Raw genomic sequence first — 16,814 nt, forward strand, 5'->3', positions numbered from 1 at the left:
GATGCCAACCCACTCCCCTGAGCACCTCTGCGCCTGCGCGGCCTCTCTAGGGAAGGGCCAGGCTTCCCGAGGTGGCGCTGGCTCTCCCTGCTCCCACTGCCAAGGGGAAGAAGAGCTGGGAAACCCTGGAGGGACGGGGCAGGACATACACTGCCTGTTCAGCGCCTTCTGCATCCTCAGCTTCAGCTTCTCCTGCGGCGTCAGCTTGGGCTGGGGAGGGGGGAGAAGAGGCAGGAGAGGGGGTGGGTGTCCCAGACCTCCCACAACCCACCTCAGCCAAGAGCCTGGGGCTTTGGGGAGGGGAGGGATGACATGGGGAGGAGGGGCAGGCTGTGGACAGCCCCAAGGCTCCCAGAGGCTCAGCGACAGGTGGAGCCCCAGTGTACAGTGAGGAGGGGAAGGGGACATGGTTCTCATGGGGGCAGACCCTTCCCTTCCCCTCCCCTCCCAGTCCCTGGGGCTGGATCTCCCAGCCCACCCGGGCCCCCCTGCAGGCCCACCGGGCCCAGCTCTCGGGCACTGCTGCTGACGGGAATTAGACGGGCGAGTTCCAAATTCTTACTGACTTTGGCAGCTCCTGTCTCTTTACCAGCGGCAGGTTCGGTCCTGGGTGGGGGCAGGGCCAGAGGACATAGTTGGGAGGAGGAAAGGGCAGCTGCCACCTCTGATCCCAGCCTCAGCACTGCCCTCAGACCAGGTGGCCAAGGCATGGGCCTCAGAACACCTCGGGTGCGACCACGTCCCTCTCAGACCCCACAGCATCTGCAAGACAGGGCCCTGGCCCCCTCTGACCCTCACCCAGGAAAAGGTTCTTACTCTGCAGATCCTCCAGGATTTGATGTGTCCTCTTCAGACCCCCCAGGCCAGGGCTGTGACCCCCTGAAATCCACCCTCCCAGGCCAGGGCCATGCCCCACGCCCTCAGGCCTCCTGGGGTAGAACTAAGTTCCCCTCATAAAGTAAATGGTGACGTTCACCCTCCCACCCAAGGTTGGCAGCCCTCTTCCTCCAGACCCGCCCTGCTCACTTTTTCAGCTTCTCGCCCACAGCAGGGGACGCCGCCGGCCTGGTCAGCTTCTCTTTTGCGGGTGATGGCGAGGGGCTCTGGCTGCGGCTCCGGCTGCGGCTGCGGCTGCGGCTCTGGCTGGGGCTGGGGCTGTGGCTGCGGCTGCGGGTCAGGCTTCGACTGCGGGACGGGCTGAGGGACCAGCTGCTGCGGCTGTGGCTACTGCTGTGATGCCTGAGGCCCCGGCCGCCCCGCCTGTAGCGGTCCCCTGAGTGGGAGCGGCTCCTGCGGATGCAGCAGGGCGGGAGGAGGATGGTGAGACTCCAGGATTCCCAACCGCACTCCACCTTGGCTCCAGATCCAGTCCTCCTGCAAGGCCTGGGGTGACAGGCTTGACTGTCCTCTCCTGCTACTCTCCCTCGGAAATCCCCAGCGCTGCACTCTGCTCTCCCTCCTGCTCTAGACACGACAGACCTAAGGGCAGTCCTGCCATCATGGGCCGTGCCTGGCGCGCGTCACCTCTCCCTCACTAGACACCCACTTGCCAACTTCCTGGGAGGTGAGCCCTGGGAGGGATGGCTGGCTCCCCTTTATGAGCTGTGCCCAGCTCAGGCACAACAGTGTTTCAGGGTGACCTCACCTACACCCTCACCCACCTCCTCATGCTGCTGGTGTCCAGGGTCTCAAAAGCAGTGGGGACCACCCCTTGTCCTCCACCAGTCTCAGCACAGACCCACAAGTTTCAGCCTGGGGATGTGGAACCCCATCCCTTCCCTGCTCAGGACCCTGGTGGGACTCTCCAGCCAGCAGCGCCCACTCTCAGGCTGGCGTTCAAGATATGCCCAGGCCCCACCTGCCCCTCAAGCCTTTCTCCTGTCATTGCTCTGGGTACGTTACAAGGAATGTATGACCTGGAAGCCAATTTTCTGGGCCACACACTGACTTTGCTTGGGTTCTCTTTAGTTTTTTTTTTTGAGCCGGAGTCTCTCTTTGTTGCCCAGGCTGGAGTGCAGTGCAATCTCAACTCACTGCAACCTCGGCCTCCTGGGTTCAAGCAATTCTCCTGCCTCAGCTTCCCGAGTAGCTGGGATTACAGACGTGCACCACCACACCAGGCTAATTTTTGTATTGTTTTTATAAAATTAAGATTTGTCGTCATTATTAAGAAAACAAGGGCCGGGCGCCATGGCTCACGCCTATAATCCCAGCACTTTGGGAGGCCGAGGCGGGCAGATCACAAGGTCAGGAGTTTGAGACCAGCCTAACCAACACAGTAAAACCCCATCTCTACTAAAAATACAAAAATTAGCCAGTTGTGGTGGTGGGCGCCTGTAGCCCCAGCTACTTAGGAAGCTGAGGCAGGAGAAAAGCTAGAACCCAGGAGGCGGCAGTTGGTTGCAATGAGCCGAGATCATGCCACTGCACCCCAGCCTGGGTGACACAGCAACACTGTCTCAAAAAAAAAAGAAAAGAATACAAGAGCTATCCTCTAAAAATTCAGACCCTCAACTTCGCTTGATAACTAGAAAGACTGGGTGACCCCAGACCTGCTGCTGAGCAGTCACTGCCCCCCCCGGAGGGAACACGTGCTTGCCAGGTCAGGACAGTCTCTACCTGGCCCCTCGACTTGACCTGCCAGACCATGCAGCAGCGGACACGGTGATCCTGGCTACAATAACGCAGGCAATGATGCTGACAACATTAACAGTATTTAGCCAGCACCAGCCCTGTCCTAGGCACCTTATGTGGGTTTACCTGTTGTACCTCTAACAGCCCAGAGAAGTGGATGCTATTATTGCAATTTTACAGAAGCAAAGAGACCCAGGGAGTCTACACTCAGGCAGGTGCCCTGGAGTCCATGCTCCCACCAACCCAGCCTTGCTGCTTTTCCCAGACCAGCCCTGACCTGCATAGGCAAGGGGACTGGAAGGGGATGGAGTGGCCCGATCTTGGTTCACTGCAACCTCCACTTCCGGGGTTCAAGTGATTCTCATGCCTCAGCCTCCCACGTAGCTGGGACTACAGGCGCGCACCACCATGCCTAGCTAATTTTTTCTATTTTAGTAGAGACGGGGTTTCACCATGTTGCCCAGGGTGGTCCTGAACTCCTGAGCTCAGGTGATCTGCCCGCCTTGGCCTCCAAAGTGCTGGGATTACAGGCGTGAGCCACTTTGACCAGTCAATGAGCTGTCTTTATTTTTCCCACCTGCTTCCCCATCCACTCCTGGCCACACAGGAACGCCTCCCCACAGGTTTCCTAGCCCTCAAGACCCAGGCCCCTCACTGCAAGCTACAGAATAACCTGGAGCATCCATGCACTTCTACTCCCCGCAGGCTGGAACCCCTGACAGCAAAGACAGAATCTCCTCAGGAGAAAGAGGTGCAGTCTCCTCTCCGCACCGTGCTGGAAACAGTGCCTGGGCTCCACCTCCACTGCCACCAGGATGCCCATGCACAGAACAGAACAGGCGCACCCATGCCTCCCTCCTTCCAACCAAGGGCTTCCTGTAGAGAGCAGTGGCCTGTGCCCGTCCCCTCGGACAGGGTGTTCTCTGAGCTGGGCGGTCAGGTTTTCTTCCTCTAAGCACCTCTCCCCGAGATCGGAGCCCGTAGCCCCAACCCCTCCCGCCTCCATGCCCAGCTGCACACACCTGCTTCTGCGACGGGGCCCGTAACCACCACGCCGGGCTGGCGAGCGGGAGTAGCGGTGTCCATCTCGGGAGCCCCCACCTGAGTGCCGTCGGCCACGGCTGCGGGACCGGGAATAGCGGCGGGACCGGGAGCGGGACCGGGACCAGGAGCGGGACCGGGAGCGAGCGTGGCGGCCTGAACGGTAGTAGCCCCCGCCACGGCGGGAGCGAGAGCTGGAACGAGAGCTGGAGCGGGAGCTGGAGGTCCTCGAGGCGGAAGAGGAGGAGGAGGAGGAGGAGCGGCGGCTGCAGGCAGAGCACGGACGGCCAGTCAGCGCAGGCCTGAGCCGCGGCCCCCCTCTGACCCGTGTCCCCCCCATGGTGGCCGGGGTGTAGGGCGGGCGGCGTGAGCGTTACCGACCGGGCATTGGCATTACGTCCCGGGGCAGGGCCGCCAGGCTGGGGGGGTGCGGGGGGCTTCCCTGTGGCGACCCCTGATGCGGCTGCGGCAGCAGCGGCTGCAGCTGCCTCCTCATCGCTGCCCCCAAAACTGGTGATGAATGTGATCTTCTCCTCACGGCCGGGGGTGGGGGAGCGGGAGCGGGAGCGGGACTCCGAGCTGGACTCCGAGGGCGACCTATGGGCAGGGAGAAGGAGGCTCACTCGCCCAGGCTCCATGAGCCCCTCGGTGAACAGCACGCACAGTAGAGCTACAGCAGCGCCAGCGCGGGCCACAGCGACCCGGGAAGCCAGGCGGGTGGATGGAGCCTGAAGGGCAGTGGAGACCCAGCTCCGGACAAGGACTTGACTTACAACCACGCAGCCTTGGCTAAATAACCAGCAAGGACAATGACAGACAACTGTTATGTGGCTATGAAAAACGAATGAGCAGGTCGGGCGTGGCAACTCACACCTATAATCCCAGCTCTCTGGGAAGCAAGGCAGGCCAAGGCAGGCCAAGAACTTGAGATCAGGCGTTCAAGACCAGCCTGGACAAAACCCCGTCTCTACAAAAAAAAAAAAAAAAATTAGCCAGGCATGGAGGTACACGCCTGTAATTCCAGCTACTCAGGAGACTGAGGGCATGAGAATTGCTTGAACCCAGAAGGCAGAAGTTGCAGTGAGCCCAGACTGCACCACTGCACTCCAGCCTGGGCAACAGAGCAAGATTCCATCTAAAAAAAAGCAGATCTCTGTACTAAACACAGAAAAGTTTTATTCAAAAAATATATGGCTAGTCTGGGAAGAAAAAGCAAGTTCTAAAATACTAAGTATGGTACAATTCCATTTTATAGTAAAATAAAAAGAAAGTGGCCAGGCCTGGTGGCTCATGCCTGTAATCCCAGCACTTTGGGAGGAGGCCCAGGTGGGAGGATTGCTTGAGTCCAGGAGTTCAAAACCAACCTGGTCAACATAGTGAGACCCCATCTTAGTTTTTTTTAAGGAAAAAAAAAAAAAGTTTTTAATAAATAAAATTTAAAAAATAGAAGGTACCTGATATCCCTGACACTCCCATGTATGGAGTACTAACCTACACCTTTTATTTCACCAAAAGCCATTCACACCTTACCTCATCGAACCTCTGCCCACAGCCCCATCAGACACATCCCATCCCCTGCCCCATTCTGAAGCGGGAACTGGGCTTCAGAGAGCTTTGGAGCTTGGATGAGGGGGACTGGGATCAAACCCAGCTTGGTCCCTCTCGAAGTCCCTGCTCCAACCACTCGTTCACCCACCAGACAGGCACCTGTGCTCAGTGGTGCTACTGAGTGCCCGTTATTTCCCACTGGTCACTTCCGGAAATTAAGATTAAAGTGATTTGATTTCTCAGTCACCCCATTTTGCCATATTTGGACATTTTTACCACAAGACTGCATTGTATTTAAATCAGAAAAATAAAATAAAGAAGCTTCAACTATAAACAAAATTTTATTTAAAACTGGGAAAACAAGACAATGATCTGGAAAACACAAAAACGATTCAGACCCGGAACACACGCAGTCTGTGACCTTGGGGTGGCCTAGGTGGGTGAACCTCCTGCCCTCCTCAGCGCCCGTCCCCCACCAGGGGGCTCCCTGGTTGCTACTCCCTGGTCCTCCGGAGGACTTACCGCTTATAGGGGTCATAGGTAGGGCTGTCTCGGCGGGCATAGCTACAGAGAGAAGAATGGGGTGGGACAAGTTGGGGCTTAAGATCTCGGCAGGTATGAATTTGGGATAAGCCTCTCAACCTGAAGACACAATGCTAGGTACCTGACACAGTGAGGAGGAGGAGGCTGCTGACCAGGTTGGGGGCCTTCCCTTGAGTTCTCCACCCACCCCCACCTTAGCTCTGTCCAAAGCATGAACTTAGGCCCCGCCCCACAATGTCCTAGACCCATCATGACTCTGAGGAACTTGGACTTCAGCAGCCCTGGTTCCGCTTGGCCTCCTGACCCTAGAATGAAAGCATCCCTCCTCCTGTTCCTCGTCTCTGGCTCTCACTGGGTCCGGACTTACTGATGATGATGAAGATGATGGTAAGACTAAAATAGGCTGGGTACGGTGGCTCACGCCTGTAATCCCAGTACTACGGGAGGCTGAGGTGGGAGGATAACTTGAGCCCAGGAGTTTGAGACCAGCCTGGGCAACATGGCAAGATCCCGTCTCTCCAGAATACTTTTTATTTTAATTAGCTGGGTGTGGTGATGCATGCCAGTAGTCTCAGCTACTCAGGAGACTGAGGTAGGAGGATCACCTGAGCCCAGGAGTTTGAGGTTGCAGTGAGTCGTGATCACACCACTGCACTCCAGCCTGGGTGACAGAACAACAACAACAAAAAGACTATCAGCTGAGGAAGCTGAAGCCCAGAGATGTGAAGTCACTTGTCCAGCGTCACACAGCTCATAAATGAAGAAACTGGGATCCACACCCAGGCCCTACAGGTACCCAGCCTGGGCTTTCCTGCCTACCCTATGTGTGCCTCTGTGCCAGCACTGAAGGCAGCGACAATCAGTGGTACTCTTTAAGGGATGTTTCCCATGCCAACCCCTGAACCTACAAGTCGTTTTAGCCTTACAAGAACTCTCAATCACTGTCCTTTAAGAGATGTGGCAAAAAGAGGCATGGCTTTGCATAGGGCCTCTCCTCAAGGACTCCCAACCCAGGCCGGGCTCTCCGCTCCAAGCCAGACTGCCTCATCCAAACCTGTCCCAAGACCTCCCCATGGAGACTGCCCCAGCTCTCTCTCCTGGTAGGTGATAATGCCTCGTTTTCCAAAGGAAGAAACTGAAGCTCAGAGTGTTCGGGAAATCACTTGTCGAAACTCCAACACAGGAAGCGGCCAAGCAGCAGAACTGGTTGAGTCCAGGGCAAGGCCTGTGCCCTCTGCACTGCCCTCAGTTCCTCTGCCACCCAGAGATCACCTCATGCTGCCTGTGCATGGGCTCATGAGGGAGTCTGGCAAGGGCCCCCAGTCCAGCAGGGTGAGGGGAGGGCAAGGAAAGGAGTCCACATGACCCTCAAGGTCATCCCTACCTCTAAACCTTCATGCAGGCCACGTATTGCCCTGCTAGGAAGACTCCTTCGCTTCCCTCCAAAGGGCCTTCTCAGGCCCTAAGCCCCTGCTCCCCACCCCCAGATGCCAGCAGGGTAGGGGTTGAGGGAGAAGCCCTACCTGGGTGGGCTGATCTTGCGACCCCTCAGCCGCTTCTCCCGAAACTCTCTCCGCTGGCGTCGAGAGCGGCGTCCCTGGAGTAGGGCGGGTGCCAGGCTGGTGAGGAGTGCCCTCCCTGAGACACACCCCTGTCCCCTTCCACTCCAGCCCAGCCCTCACCGAGTACATGGCCTTCTCCTCCTCAAGGGCCTTGGCATGCTTGATGGCCTCCGCCTCCTCTTTGTCTTTCCGGAGCATCCTATAGAGGGGTGAGACTCAGGGTGGAGGAGGGGCAGGCCAGAAGGTAAGGACACAGGCTGACTCATCAAAAAAAGTGAGGGACCCGAGTCGCCACACACCAGCCTGAGGTGTCTTTCATTCAGCGCAACTTATCGAGCACCCTCTGGGTGCCAGGTGCTATTTTAGGTATCAAGAAATCAGAACTGAATCAGCTAAAACTAAGTTCTTGGTACATGAAAAAAAAATCAGAACTGAAAAAAAACAAATCCTCACCTGCACGGGTTTACATTCTAGGGGAGAAGATCATGAGCAAGGGAATAAAATGCATGGTCCATGAGACAGTAAAGGCAGAGGAAGTTGCACTTTTCAAGAGGGAGCTCAGGGGAGCCACACAGAACGGGGCATCTGGAGAGAAACCTGGGAGAGCAAGCTGCAGACGCCTAAAGCGCACAGCAGCCAGAGCAGCCCAGGGGCCGGCCCGGGCCTCTGCACCTGAGGAGCAAGGAGGCCATGGAGGCTGGGCAGGGGGGATGGGGCGGTCAAGAGGACCAGATGGGCAACACCTTACAGCTGTGGTGAGGACACCAGACGCTCCTGAGGGAGGTGGGAGCCGCAAAGGGCTCTGGGCAGAGGGTGCCATGCTCAGGCTCGGTTTCCGGTTCACTGCCCAGTGAGCTGGGACCACCCTGTGTGGTCTTGCGAGCTCAGAAGCGGGTGTGGCTCAGGGTAGAGGTACGACCAGCAACTACTGGGATGAATGACCAGAAAACAAAGCCTCTCCACTAGAGGTCGCTGTCCCCCAGCCTAGGAATCCCCTGAGCGTCAAAGGGTCAGATTCACCTCAGGTCACACTAGGTAGGGCAGGGTGGGTGATTGTGGGTGCAGCCTGTTTCTGCAGATGAAGTGGTCCTACGACCACCATAGGCTCAGGGACCTGCATGTGTAAAGTCCTGGGCCAGGGCCAGGCAGACACGTGCTCACAACGAGTCTGGCTGTCAGTACTGAGGGCTACAGATGCCAGGGTGGGACCTAGAAAGTGGGGAAGGGTGTCAGCAGGCAGGCCTCACCTGACGAAGTCGCCGTCGGCCATGCCGTAAGTAGTAGCCTGTTTGTTGAGATCTGCCACCTGCTCCTGGTTCAGTTCATCCACGTCCACCTCCACGTCTGCACCAAGAGAAAGGCTGTCAGGAGCCACAGCCAGGCGAGAGGACAGGGGAGAAGGGGCAGTGCCCCAGGAGGTCGGGGTGGATGGGGCGCCTGCCAGACTGTAGGAATCTTCAGGGAGGGATGGCATCGGTTCTGGCTCATCTTGGCATCCCCTAGGCTGGCACAGGGCTTGGCCAGAGGTGAGCACAACACACGGTGGATGGAGGCAGCTGGGGGACAGGGCTTGGAAGGGGCAGATGAACAGAGGGAGGGAAAGAGGGAAGGAGAGATGGATGGATGGGTGGAGGGACAGATGGAGGACAGGAGGGATAGGTGAAATGGAGGGAGGGAAGGTGGGAGAGAGGGATGGGTGGACAAAAGGAGGGAGGAATGGATGAGTGAGACGTGTGTGGCAGGGTTGATGTGAGAGGGAGGAGTGAACGGGGGCAGACAGATGGCAGCTGAAGATCACCCAGCAGGCAGGGTGCGGGTCGCAGGCGTCTGGGAGCAAGGCACATGATTAGCCGGTGGAAGGAGGGCTGAGCAGAGGTCAATGTGCGGCTCTGCAGAGTGTGAATGAAGAGCCGGCTGCTGCAGTGACAGCCAGGATGAGAAAAACCAAGAGACTAGGGGGTGGTTTGATCAATGAGAATCCAGAGGGGAGGTGAATGGCAGATAGGGGGAGGGATGGGTAAACAGATGCCCAAGGGATGAGGGATGACTATAAGAGGATGAACACTTGTTTTCCAGAGGAGGGAAGAAAGCAGGAAAGAGAGGCAGAGGCAGAGGCCGGCCCAGGTGGAGGAGAACGGAGCCCACACCTAGGAGGGGAAAAGATCACAGAAACAGTGCCCTAGAAATGAGAGATGAGTGAGACAGAGGAAGGCGGGAACAGAGGAGGTCGGGAGTGGAGTGAGACAGAGGTGGCAGGAGACTGGGTGCCCTGGGGAGGGGGAGGGAGAGACAGGGCTCGTAAGCGCGGGGTGCCCCACAGAGGGTGACGGACGAGACACAAAAACGATGCCCAGGGACTGCAGGTGGGGAGGGCAGAGAGGGGACCCCACCGATGTCGGGGATGACCTCATCTTCGTCCGAGTTGCTCTCCTCCTCGGCCGGTGACTCCTCTTCCTCTGGCTTTTCTGCCGCCTTCTCTACCTCGGCCACCGTGCTGTCCTCGTAGGTATAACCGATGGAAGCCTTCTTCTCTGCCAGCCTGGGATGGGGGAGCTGGTGAGCCAGGGCCCTGCCCAGGGGACACAAGGGCCCCAGTGCGGCTCCACATATCAGCCTCTCGAGTGCCACGGTCCTCTCCTCAGGCTCTCCCTCAGCCTAGGACCCTCTGCTCCTGCCCATACCCAGCTCCTCCCTCTTCCTCCACATCTGAGCTCTAGGGCCCCACCTGCCAAGAAGTCCTGGACTCGTACCCTAGGGTGGGTGGGCACCGTCCTGAGCTCCCCAGCCCTGCCTTCGTTGGGTCATCTCTGTTGGGGAACATCTGTCTCCCACCTATACCATGAGCCCCACGAGGGCACAGCCCAGAGTCCTCCTGAGCGGACAGGTGCCCCAGCTTTGCTCTGAACAGAGCAGGGCCCAAAGGGCCTGAGCAGGATCCTGAAGCTGGGGCCATGGACAAGGGTCGAAGTCTCCAAGAAGCTCCCAGTCCAGTCCCGTGGGACCCCTCCCAGTGGAGGGAGGCGGCCAGCAGCAGGGGGAGCAGGAGGGAAGGCGTCACTGGGGGCCACCCAGCCCCGAGCAGGGCTCCAGGCTACTGTGCACCAGTGCAACAGCAGCTGGCCTGGAGGAGGAGCGCTAAGCCCTGCAGAGGAACAGCGTGTGTGAGGGCAGGGGGCCTGCGCTCATCAGACCGAGGTGGAGAAGAGAGACGTGAGACTCAAGCTGCTCCAGGATAGGGCCTGGTCTCCCCAGACACTCCTTGAGGGACACAGCTTTGAGAAGCCTCTCTCCAGAGTGACATCAGCTAGGGCTGACTGCAAGCTCACTACACCGCTGGGACAAGTACTTCACAAGCTGCGCCTCCTGCACTCCTCCCAACTCCAGGCAGCGTGGACTCCGGACAACCCCACTTTACAGGGAAGCATGGCAAGGCTGAGAGGATTCCACTCAGGGCCTCACAGCCAGGATTCAAACGCAGGACTGTCTCACCACAGGGCCTGCATCTCCCCCACTCCCTAAGCTGAGAATGCAACGCAGAGCCCTCAGCAAGCCCTGGCCCCCTGGTAGGGCTTCCTCCTCTACACAGTTATTAATTGAGCACTGACTGTGTGCTGAACACCATCGTCGGTTCTGTGGAGACCCTGGTGGACAGGATGCAAGAAGCCAGGCCTGGCTGGGGCTCGCAGCCCTCCTGCCTCCTCAACCCCCTGCACCCCAGACCCCGGCTCACTTCTTCTTCTCATCTTCACTGGGTCTCTGGAGGCCTCCATACAACTCATCAATGTAGATCTGGTACAGGCACTGCTCCTCTGAGACTGCAGCAAACAAGAGGCCCCGGGTCAGAGTGGGTGGGGGACCCTAGGAATTCAGCGGGGAAATACACGGGTATGGTGGGGCAGGAAGACAGGTGCAACCCCCGTGCAGCTGGGGGCAGTCGCCGCTTCCAGATAATCAAACTGTGCCTGGTAGGACGCAGGCAACTACAGCAGAGCCCTGGACACACCACTCACTGGATACATGACCTTGGACAAGTGACTGAACACATCCGTGCCTCAGTTTCCTTTTTCATAAAACAGGGCCACAGGCAGAGTGAGTGCCTGGTATGTGGGCACTCTACCACCATTCTCACCGTTTCTGGAGGCATCGGGCTGGACCCTTCAGAACCATAACCCAGAGCCACACGCCATTCTGACTGCACAGCTCACTCCATTGCGTGCCCCTCTGTGGCTCGGTTTAAGTTGGGTGTGGGCTGGGATGACCTGGGCTCTCCTGCACCCCTCAACACCCAGCTTGGGGGGCTCAACAATGTACAGAGCCTCCCTGATCTTCCCTGCAGTGAGACACGTCTCGACTCGCTGTGGGACTCTGGGTGAGTCCCCTTCCTCCCTTCCTTTTTTTCCTCCCTCCCTCCCTCCCTTCCTGGGCCTCAGCTTTTCTATCTGGAACCAGAGGTAGGTGGGCTGGCAGGCCAGAAACGGATGCAGAATGGCCCTTCCTTGCTCTGGCAGACACCTCAATTTCTACTCATCATCTCCAAAGCCCAGGAGAGGCCCTGCTGACCCTGTCTCACAAAAGCGTCTCGCTCTCCCTGCTCTAGCCACACAGACCTTCTCTCTACCCCTCCAGTGTGCCCACAGTCCTGCCCCACACAGGGCTCTGCACAGTCTACTCTTGGCCTGGAATCCTGTGGCCTACCCGCGCCTCCCAGGGAGCTACTATTCAGCCTCGGACTGGGACTTCTGTCCTGTTTCTCTGGGAATGGCACGCTGTCTGTCACATCACCTTGGTCTGCAGTCGTCGGCACTGAGAGTGAGTATGGAGTTGCTGCCCTCTCCCCTACCATGCCACTGATCCCAGAGTAGCACCAGACACACCGCAGGTGCTCAATTACTGTGTGTGGAAGTGAAAGAGTGAGGGAATGAATGAATGAATGCAGACTGAGATGAAACTAAGGGGAACCCTGGCTCTACCATCAAGAATCCACATGGCCTGGAATGATGGCAAAAATGGTATCAATAACAAATTTCCCTGATTCTAAGGTCTCGGTGATGGTTAGAATTTTAGCAACCTCTTATTTTAGAAAACAAAACAGCATCTATCTTAGAAATAAACACATACTGGACTAGCAAACCCATATGGAGGGCCAGCTGTGCCAGGCTCAGTGCTGTGATTGTATACACATCAGCTCACTCAACTCTCACAACCACCCCTACGACAAAATCACCACCACCCTTCTCAAGGAGGAAACTTAGACCCGCCAGGTGGTAAGGGACAAATCAAGCAGAGAACTCCTTCTTTCTCTTAACTCTACAGGGAACCCCAAGAGAAGGAATCTCAAGTCCTTCTTGGTAGGTGAGTTAGGAGTTTTCCATTAGGAGAGAGCCGTGGTTAAAGGCACGTGGAGAATCCCAGCTCCTTGGAGAGGGTGTTCCCCTCCATGTCCTTGTCTGTAAAATGGTGTGACAGTTGCGCACAGTGGCTCATGCCTGTAATCCCAGCACTCTGGGAGGCCGAGGCAGGCAGATCATGAGGTCAGGAGCTCAAGACCAGCCTGGCCAAGATGATGAAACCCCATCTCTACTAAAACTACCAAAATTAGCCAGGCGAAGTGGCAGGTGCCTGTAATCCCAGCTACTTGGGAGGCTGAGGCAGGAGAATTGCTTGAACCCGGGAGGCAGAGGTGGCAGTGAGCCGAGATTGCTCCACTGCACACTAGCCTGGGTGACAGAGTGAGACTCCGTCAAAAAAAAAAAAAAAAAAAAACGGGGTGTCACCCTACCTCGATAGTGGTTGTACAGATGTAATGAGATAATAGAGACAAAAAAGCCCAGGTCTGTCGGGGTCCAAGCCTCCCTGGGCAAGCCCAGAGCAGAGAGAAGTTTCCCTGAGCATCCGTTTTCTCATTTGGAAACTGACAATGGTGATAAAGCTGGGAGAAAATTCCTGGACATACATGAACACTTGGCAAATTGTCAAATGCTGTCAAATATTCGTTTAAATCAAGGAGAAATTTCCTCTTCCGAGCTGACAATTTGATCTGTGCAGGCAGAGGAAAATACACAGAGGTAAAAAATGTGTTCTTGGGCTGGGCAGGGTGGTTCAGCCTATAATCCCAGCACCTTGGGAGGCCAAGGTAGGCGGATCACGAGGTCAGGAGATCCAGACCATCCTGGCTAACACGGTGAAACTCTGTTTGTACTAAAAATACAAAAAAAAATTAGCCAGACGTGGTGGGATGTGCCTGTAGTCCCAGCTACTCAGAAGGCTGAAGCAGGAAAATTGCTTAAACCTGGGAGTCGGAGATTGCAATGAGCTGAGACTGCACCACTGTACTCCAGCCTGGGCAACAGAGCAAGACTCTGTCTCGAAAAAAAAAATTGTGTTCTTGACTGGGCATGGTGGTTCATGTCTATAATCCCAGCGCTTTGGGAGGTCAAGGCGGAGAATCACTTGAGCCCAGGAGTTCCAGACCAACCTAGACAATACAGTGAGACCCCATCTTTATGTTTTAAAAAATGTATTCTTGGGCCAGGCACGGTGGCTCACGGCTATAATCCCAGCACTCTGGGAGGCCGAGGTGGGTGGATCACATGAGGTCGGGAGTTCAAGACCAGCCTGACCAACATGGAGAAACCCCATCTCCACTAAAAAAATACAAAATTAGCTAGGCGTGCTGGTGGATGCCTGTAATCTCAGTTACTTGGGAGGCTGAAGCAAAAGAATTGCTTGAACCTGGGAGGCTGAGGTTACAGGGAGCTGAGATCACACCATTGCACTCCAGCCTGGGCAACAAAAGTGAAACTGTCTCAAAAAAAAAAAAGAAATGTATTCTTGCGATTTTTTCTATTTTTTAAAGAAAAAAAGACCACAGAGTCAGAAGGCATAGTACATGGAAGTGATCCTGCCAGGAACAACCAATTCGGCAGATGTCCCCTATACCAAATCCAGAGATGGAGGCCCCGAAGGGGAAAGAGATGCAGGCAAAGTGAGTCTATCACAGAGCTGGAGCAGGAACCCAAGGCCCTTTAGTAGAAAGTACATGGATAAAACTTGTCTTCCCAAATTTATCTAGGTCTTCCAGGCTCCGGGGCCCCCAAGCCCCACATCCCATGTCCCGCTGCAGATCACTCACTGCCGGCAAAGTCGTTCTGCACCAGGCCTCGGTAGCGCTCGTAGTTACACTTCCGTTCGTCCGACTCCTGCTCTGGGGAGCTTTGGGGGAGGGCAAGACCTTGAAATCAGAGGGAGCAGGTAGATCCCACCCCAAACCAGCAGGAAGGGAAATGAGGTGTCCCCCTCAGGCTGACGGCGGTACCAAATAGGAGGGGCTCCTAGGAAGGTGACAGGCAGGCTGGGAAAAGAACAGGGGCTTTTGGGTATGACACTGTGCCGTGCCTGGCAACCCCCTGGGAGGTGGCTTACATGGTGGTGAGCAGTGGGGGGGTGTAGTCGGGGATGTGATCCAGGTGGGCACGGACATCGAAGCGATCAATCATGTTGTTGGTGTCCCCCTGCCAGGGCATCCTGAAGTGGGAGGGGAGCAGGAAAGCAAGAATCTCAGGGTCCACACTGCCCAGGACCCAGTGCTTGCTCCCTGACAGCTGAGGCTTGGAAGCCTGGCCCTCAGCCCACTCTGGTCCCCGTGCCATAGCCCTCGCCTCACCCCCAGCTCTCAGTTCCCCTGTTGCAAGCTTCCCTGACTCCACATTCAGGCTCCTGGGACCTGAAACAGGCCAGTCATCTGACAGCCCCTGGGGACACCAGGGCCCCATTTCTCAGAACCAAGCAATAGTGGGGCACTTGAACCAGGTCCTAGTGGGTATGTGAGGGCCCTAGGCACCCTGAGACAGCCCCCGCTGGCAACCTACTCTCTGCTTCCTCTGGGCCTCTAGCCCTGGCTCCACCCATTTCTAAGTCCTCCAACCACGACTACTACTCTGGGGCCTCCATTGTTCTTACACCCTGTGACTATCACCTTCACATGCAGGTCACGCCTTCCCTGCCTGAGTCCCCAAACATCTGTCCATACTTCAGACTCTGCTCCAGATTTTACACCACCCCAGGTCCCTTCTGACTCCCAACCTTCAGTCACAGACACTCCCTTGCTTCTCATATCAGTCTTACATGTTAACAGGGCTCTCAGCGGCCAAGGCGACTGCAGAATCCAGGTGCACCTTGCAAGCTCGGCCATGTACCTGCAGGAACTGTGCTGGGTCCTTCTTCTGCAGCAGCAAACAGGACTGAGGTCACCATCCAAGAGCTCCAAACCCCACCCCCTCACACACAACCGAGCTTAGCAGCAAGCTCACTTCTGAGGTCAAGTGGGCCATGCCTCAGAGGTGAACCAACCTGCTAACCTTTAGAAATAAGGGAATTAACCAGGAATGGTGGCTCACACCTGTAATCCCAGCACTTTCGGAGGCCAAGGCAGGCGGATCACCTGAGGTCAGGAGTTAGACACCAGCCTGGCCAACATGGCGAAACCCAGGCTCTACTAAAAATACAAAAAATTAGCTGGGTTCTGTCACCCAGGCTGGCATGCCGTGGCACAATCTCGGATCATTGTAACCTCCGCCTCTCAGGTTCAAGCAATTCTCCTGCCTCAGCCTCCCAAGCAGCTAGGACAGCCTGGGTGTCACCATGTTGGCCAGGCTGGTCTCGAACTCCTGACCTCAAGAGATCCACTTGTCTTAGCATCCCAAAGTGCTGGGATTACAGGCATGAGCCACTGCGCCCAGTCAGGGCTTCTTTTTGGGGTAATGAAAATGTTCTAACATTTGATTGTGGTGATATCTGTACAATCTATCCTGAAAAGCACTGAATTACACCCTTCAATGAGTGAACTGTGTGAACTGTATCTCAATGAAGCTGTTTTTAAAAACAACCAAAAAGGAAAAAAAAAATCCAAAAAAAGGGCACTAAGTCCCTACCACTTTTATGCATGAGCCAAAAAAAAAAAAAAAAAAAAAAACTACTGAGACGGAAGACTGCCCCCTGAGTCAACAGCCCTCAGGTCTACGCCTTCATGCAGGGGTCACAAGTCCAAGTCATCATAACAGCGCCATGATAAGAAGCAAATCTGGCAGCTGCAGCTCCCAGCACTGAGTTTCCAGAGAGCCGGGTCCTGGCTGACCTCTCGCTGGGTGCTCCCAGAGGAGCCTACAAGAGCTGTAGGAATGGCTGCTGTCCTGTCCATGAAATCTTGACTGAGCTCCCAGCGACAGATACCCAGAGTCCAGTCACTTCTCATCCCCACCCCCACCCTGGTCCAGCCAGCATCCCCTCTCACCTGGACCACTGGGCAGCCTTATCCCTCGGCTCTGTCTCCAGGGAATTTACTGAAACTTGTCGGGTTGCCCCCCGCCCCCCTCAGCCCTCACAGGCACTGGCCTGTCCCTCTCTGACTTCTCCTCTCCCTTCCCCTGCTCCAGGCACACTGGCCTTCACGCCATTCCTTGGGCATTCCAGATATGCTCTGTGCTTCTG

General features: G+C 56.2%; 1 protein-coding gene across 2 annotated transcripts in view; it reads right to left on the reverse strand.

Moving 5' to 3' along the window:
- Positions 1-16,814, reverse strand: part of CLASRP (CLK4 associating serine/arginine rich protein) — a 28,909-nt gene that overhangs the window by 1,981 nt on the left and 10,114 nt on the right. The window contains exons 3-16 of one of the 2 annotated variants that reach the window (XR_001106489.2): positions 15,453-15,550; positions 14,751-14,852; positions 14,461-14,540; positions 11,059-11,143; positions 9,719-9,867; positions 8,576-8,672; positions 7,449-7,527; positions 7,290-7,363; positions 5,746-5,787; positions 4,057-4,272; positions 3,657-3,941; positions 1,027-1,290; positions 563-606; positions 150-210 (exon numbers count right to left, since the gene is read on the reverse strand). Coding sequence is in view for 1 of the 2 variants with exons in the window: in XM_012446723.2 (XP_012302146.1) it covers positions 150-210; positions 567-606; positions 1,027-1,290; positions 3,657-3,941; positions 4,057-4,272; positions 5,746-5,787; positions 7,290-7,363; positions 7,449-7,527; positions 8,576-8,672; positions 9,719-9,867; positions 11,059-11,143; positions 14,461-14,540; positions 14,751-14,852; positions 15,453-15,550 (1,672 nt within the window). In the remaining variant the exon portion in view is untranslated. The remainder of the gene's footprint in view (positions 1-149; positions 211-562; positions 607-1,026; positions 1,291-3,656; positions 3,942-4,056; positions 4,273-5,745; positions 5,788-7,289; positions 7,364-7,448; positions 7,528-8,575; positions 8,673-9,718; positions 9,868-11,058; positions 11,144-14,460; positions 14,541-14,750; positions 14,853-15,452; positions 15,551-16,814) is intronic. The other variant, XM_012446723.2, reaches the window with a different exon arrangement.

This window comes from Aotus nancymaae, unplaced genomic scaffold, assembly GCF_030222135.1.
Source record: "Aotus nancymaae isolate 86718 unplaced genomic scaffold, 86718_ANA_hifiasm-v0.15.2.pri h1tg000028l, whole genome shotgun sequence".
Classification (NCBI taxonomy): domain Eukaryota; kingdom Metazoa; phylum Chordata; class Mammalia; order Primates; family Aotidae; genus Aotus; species Aotus nancymaae.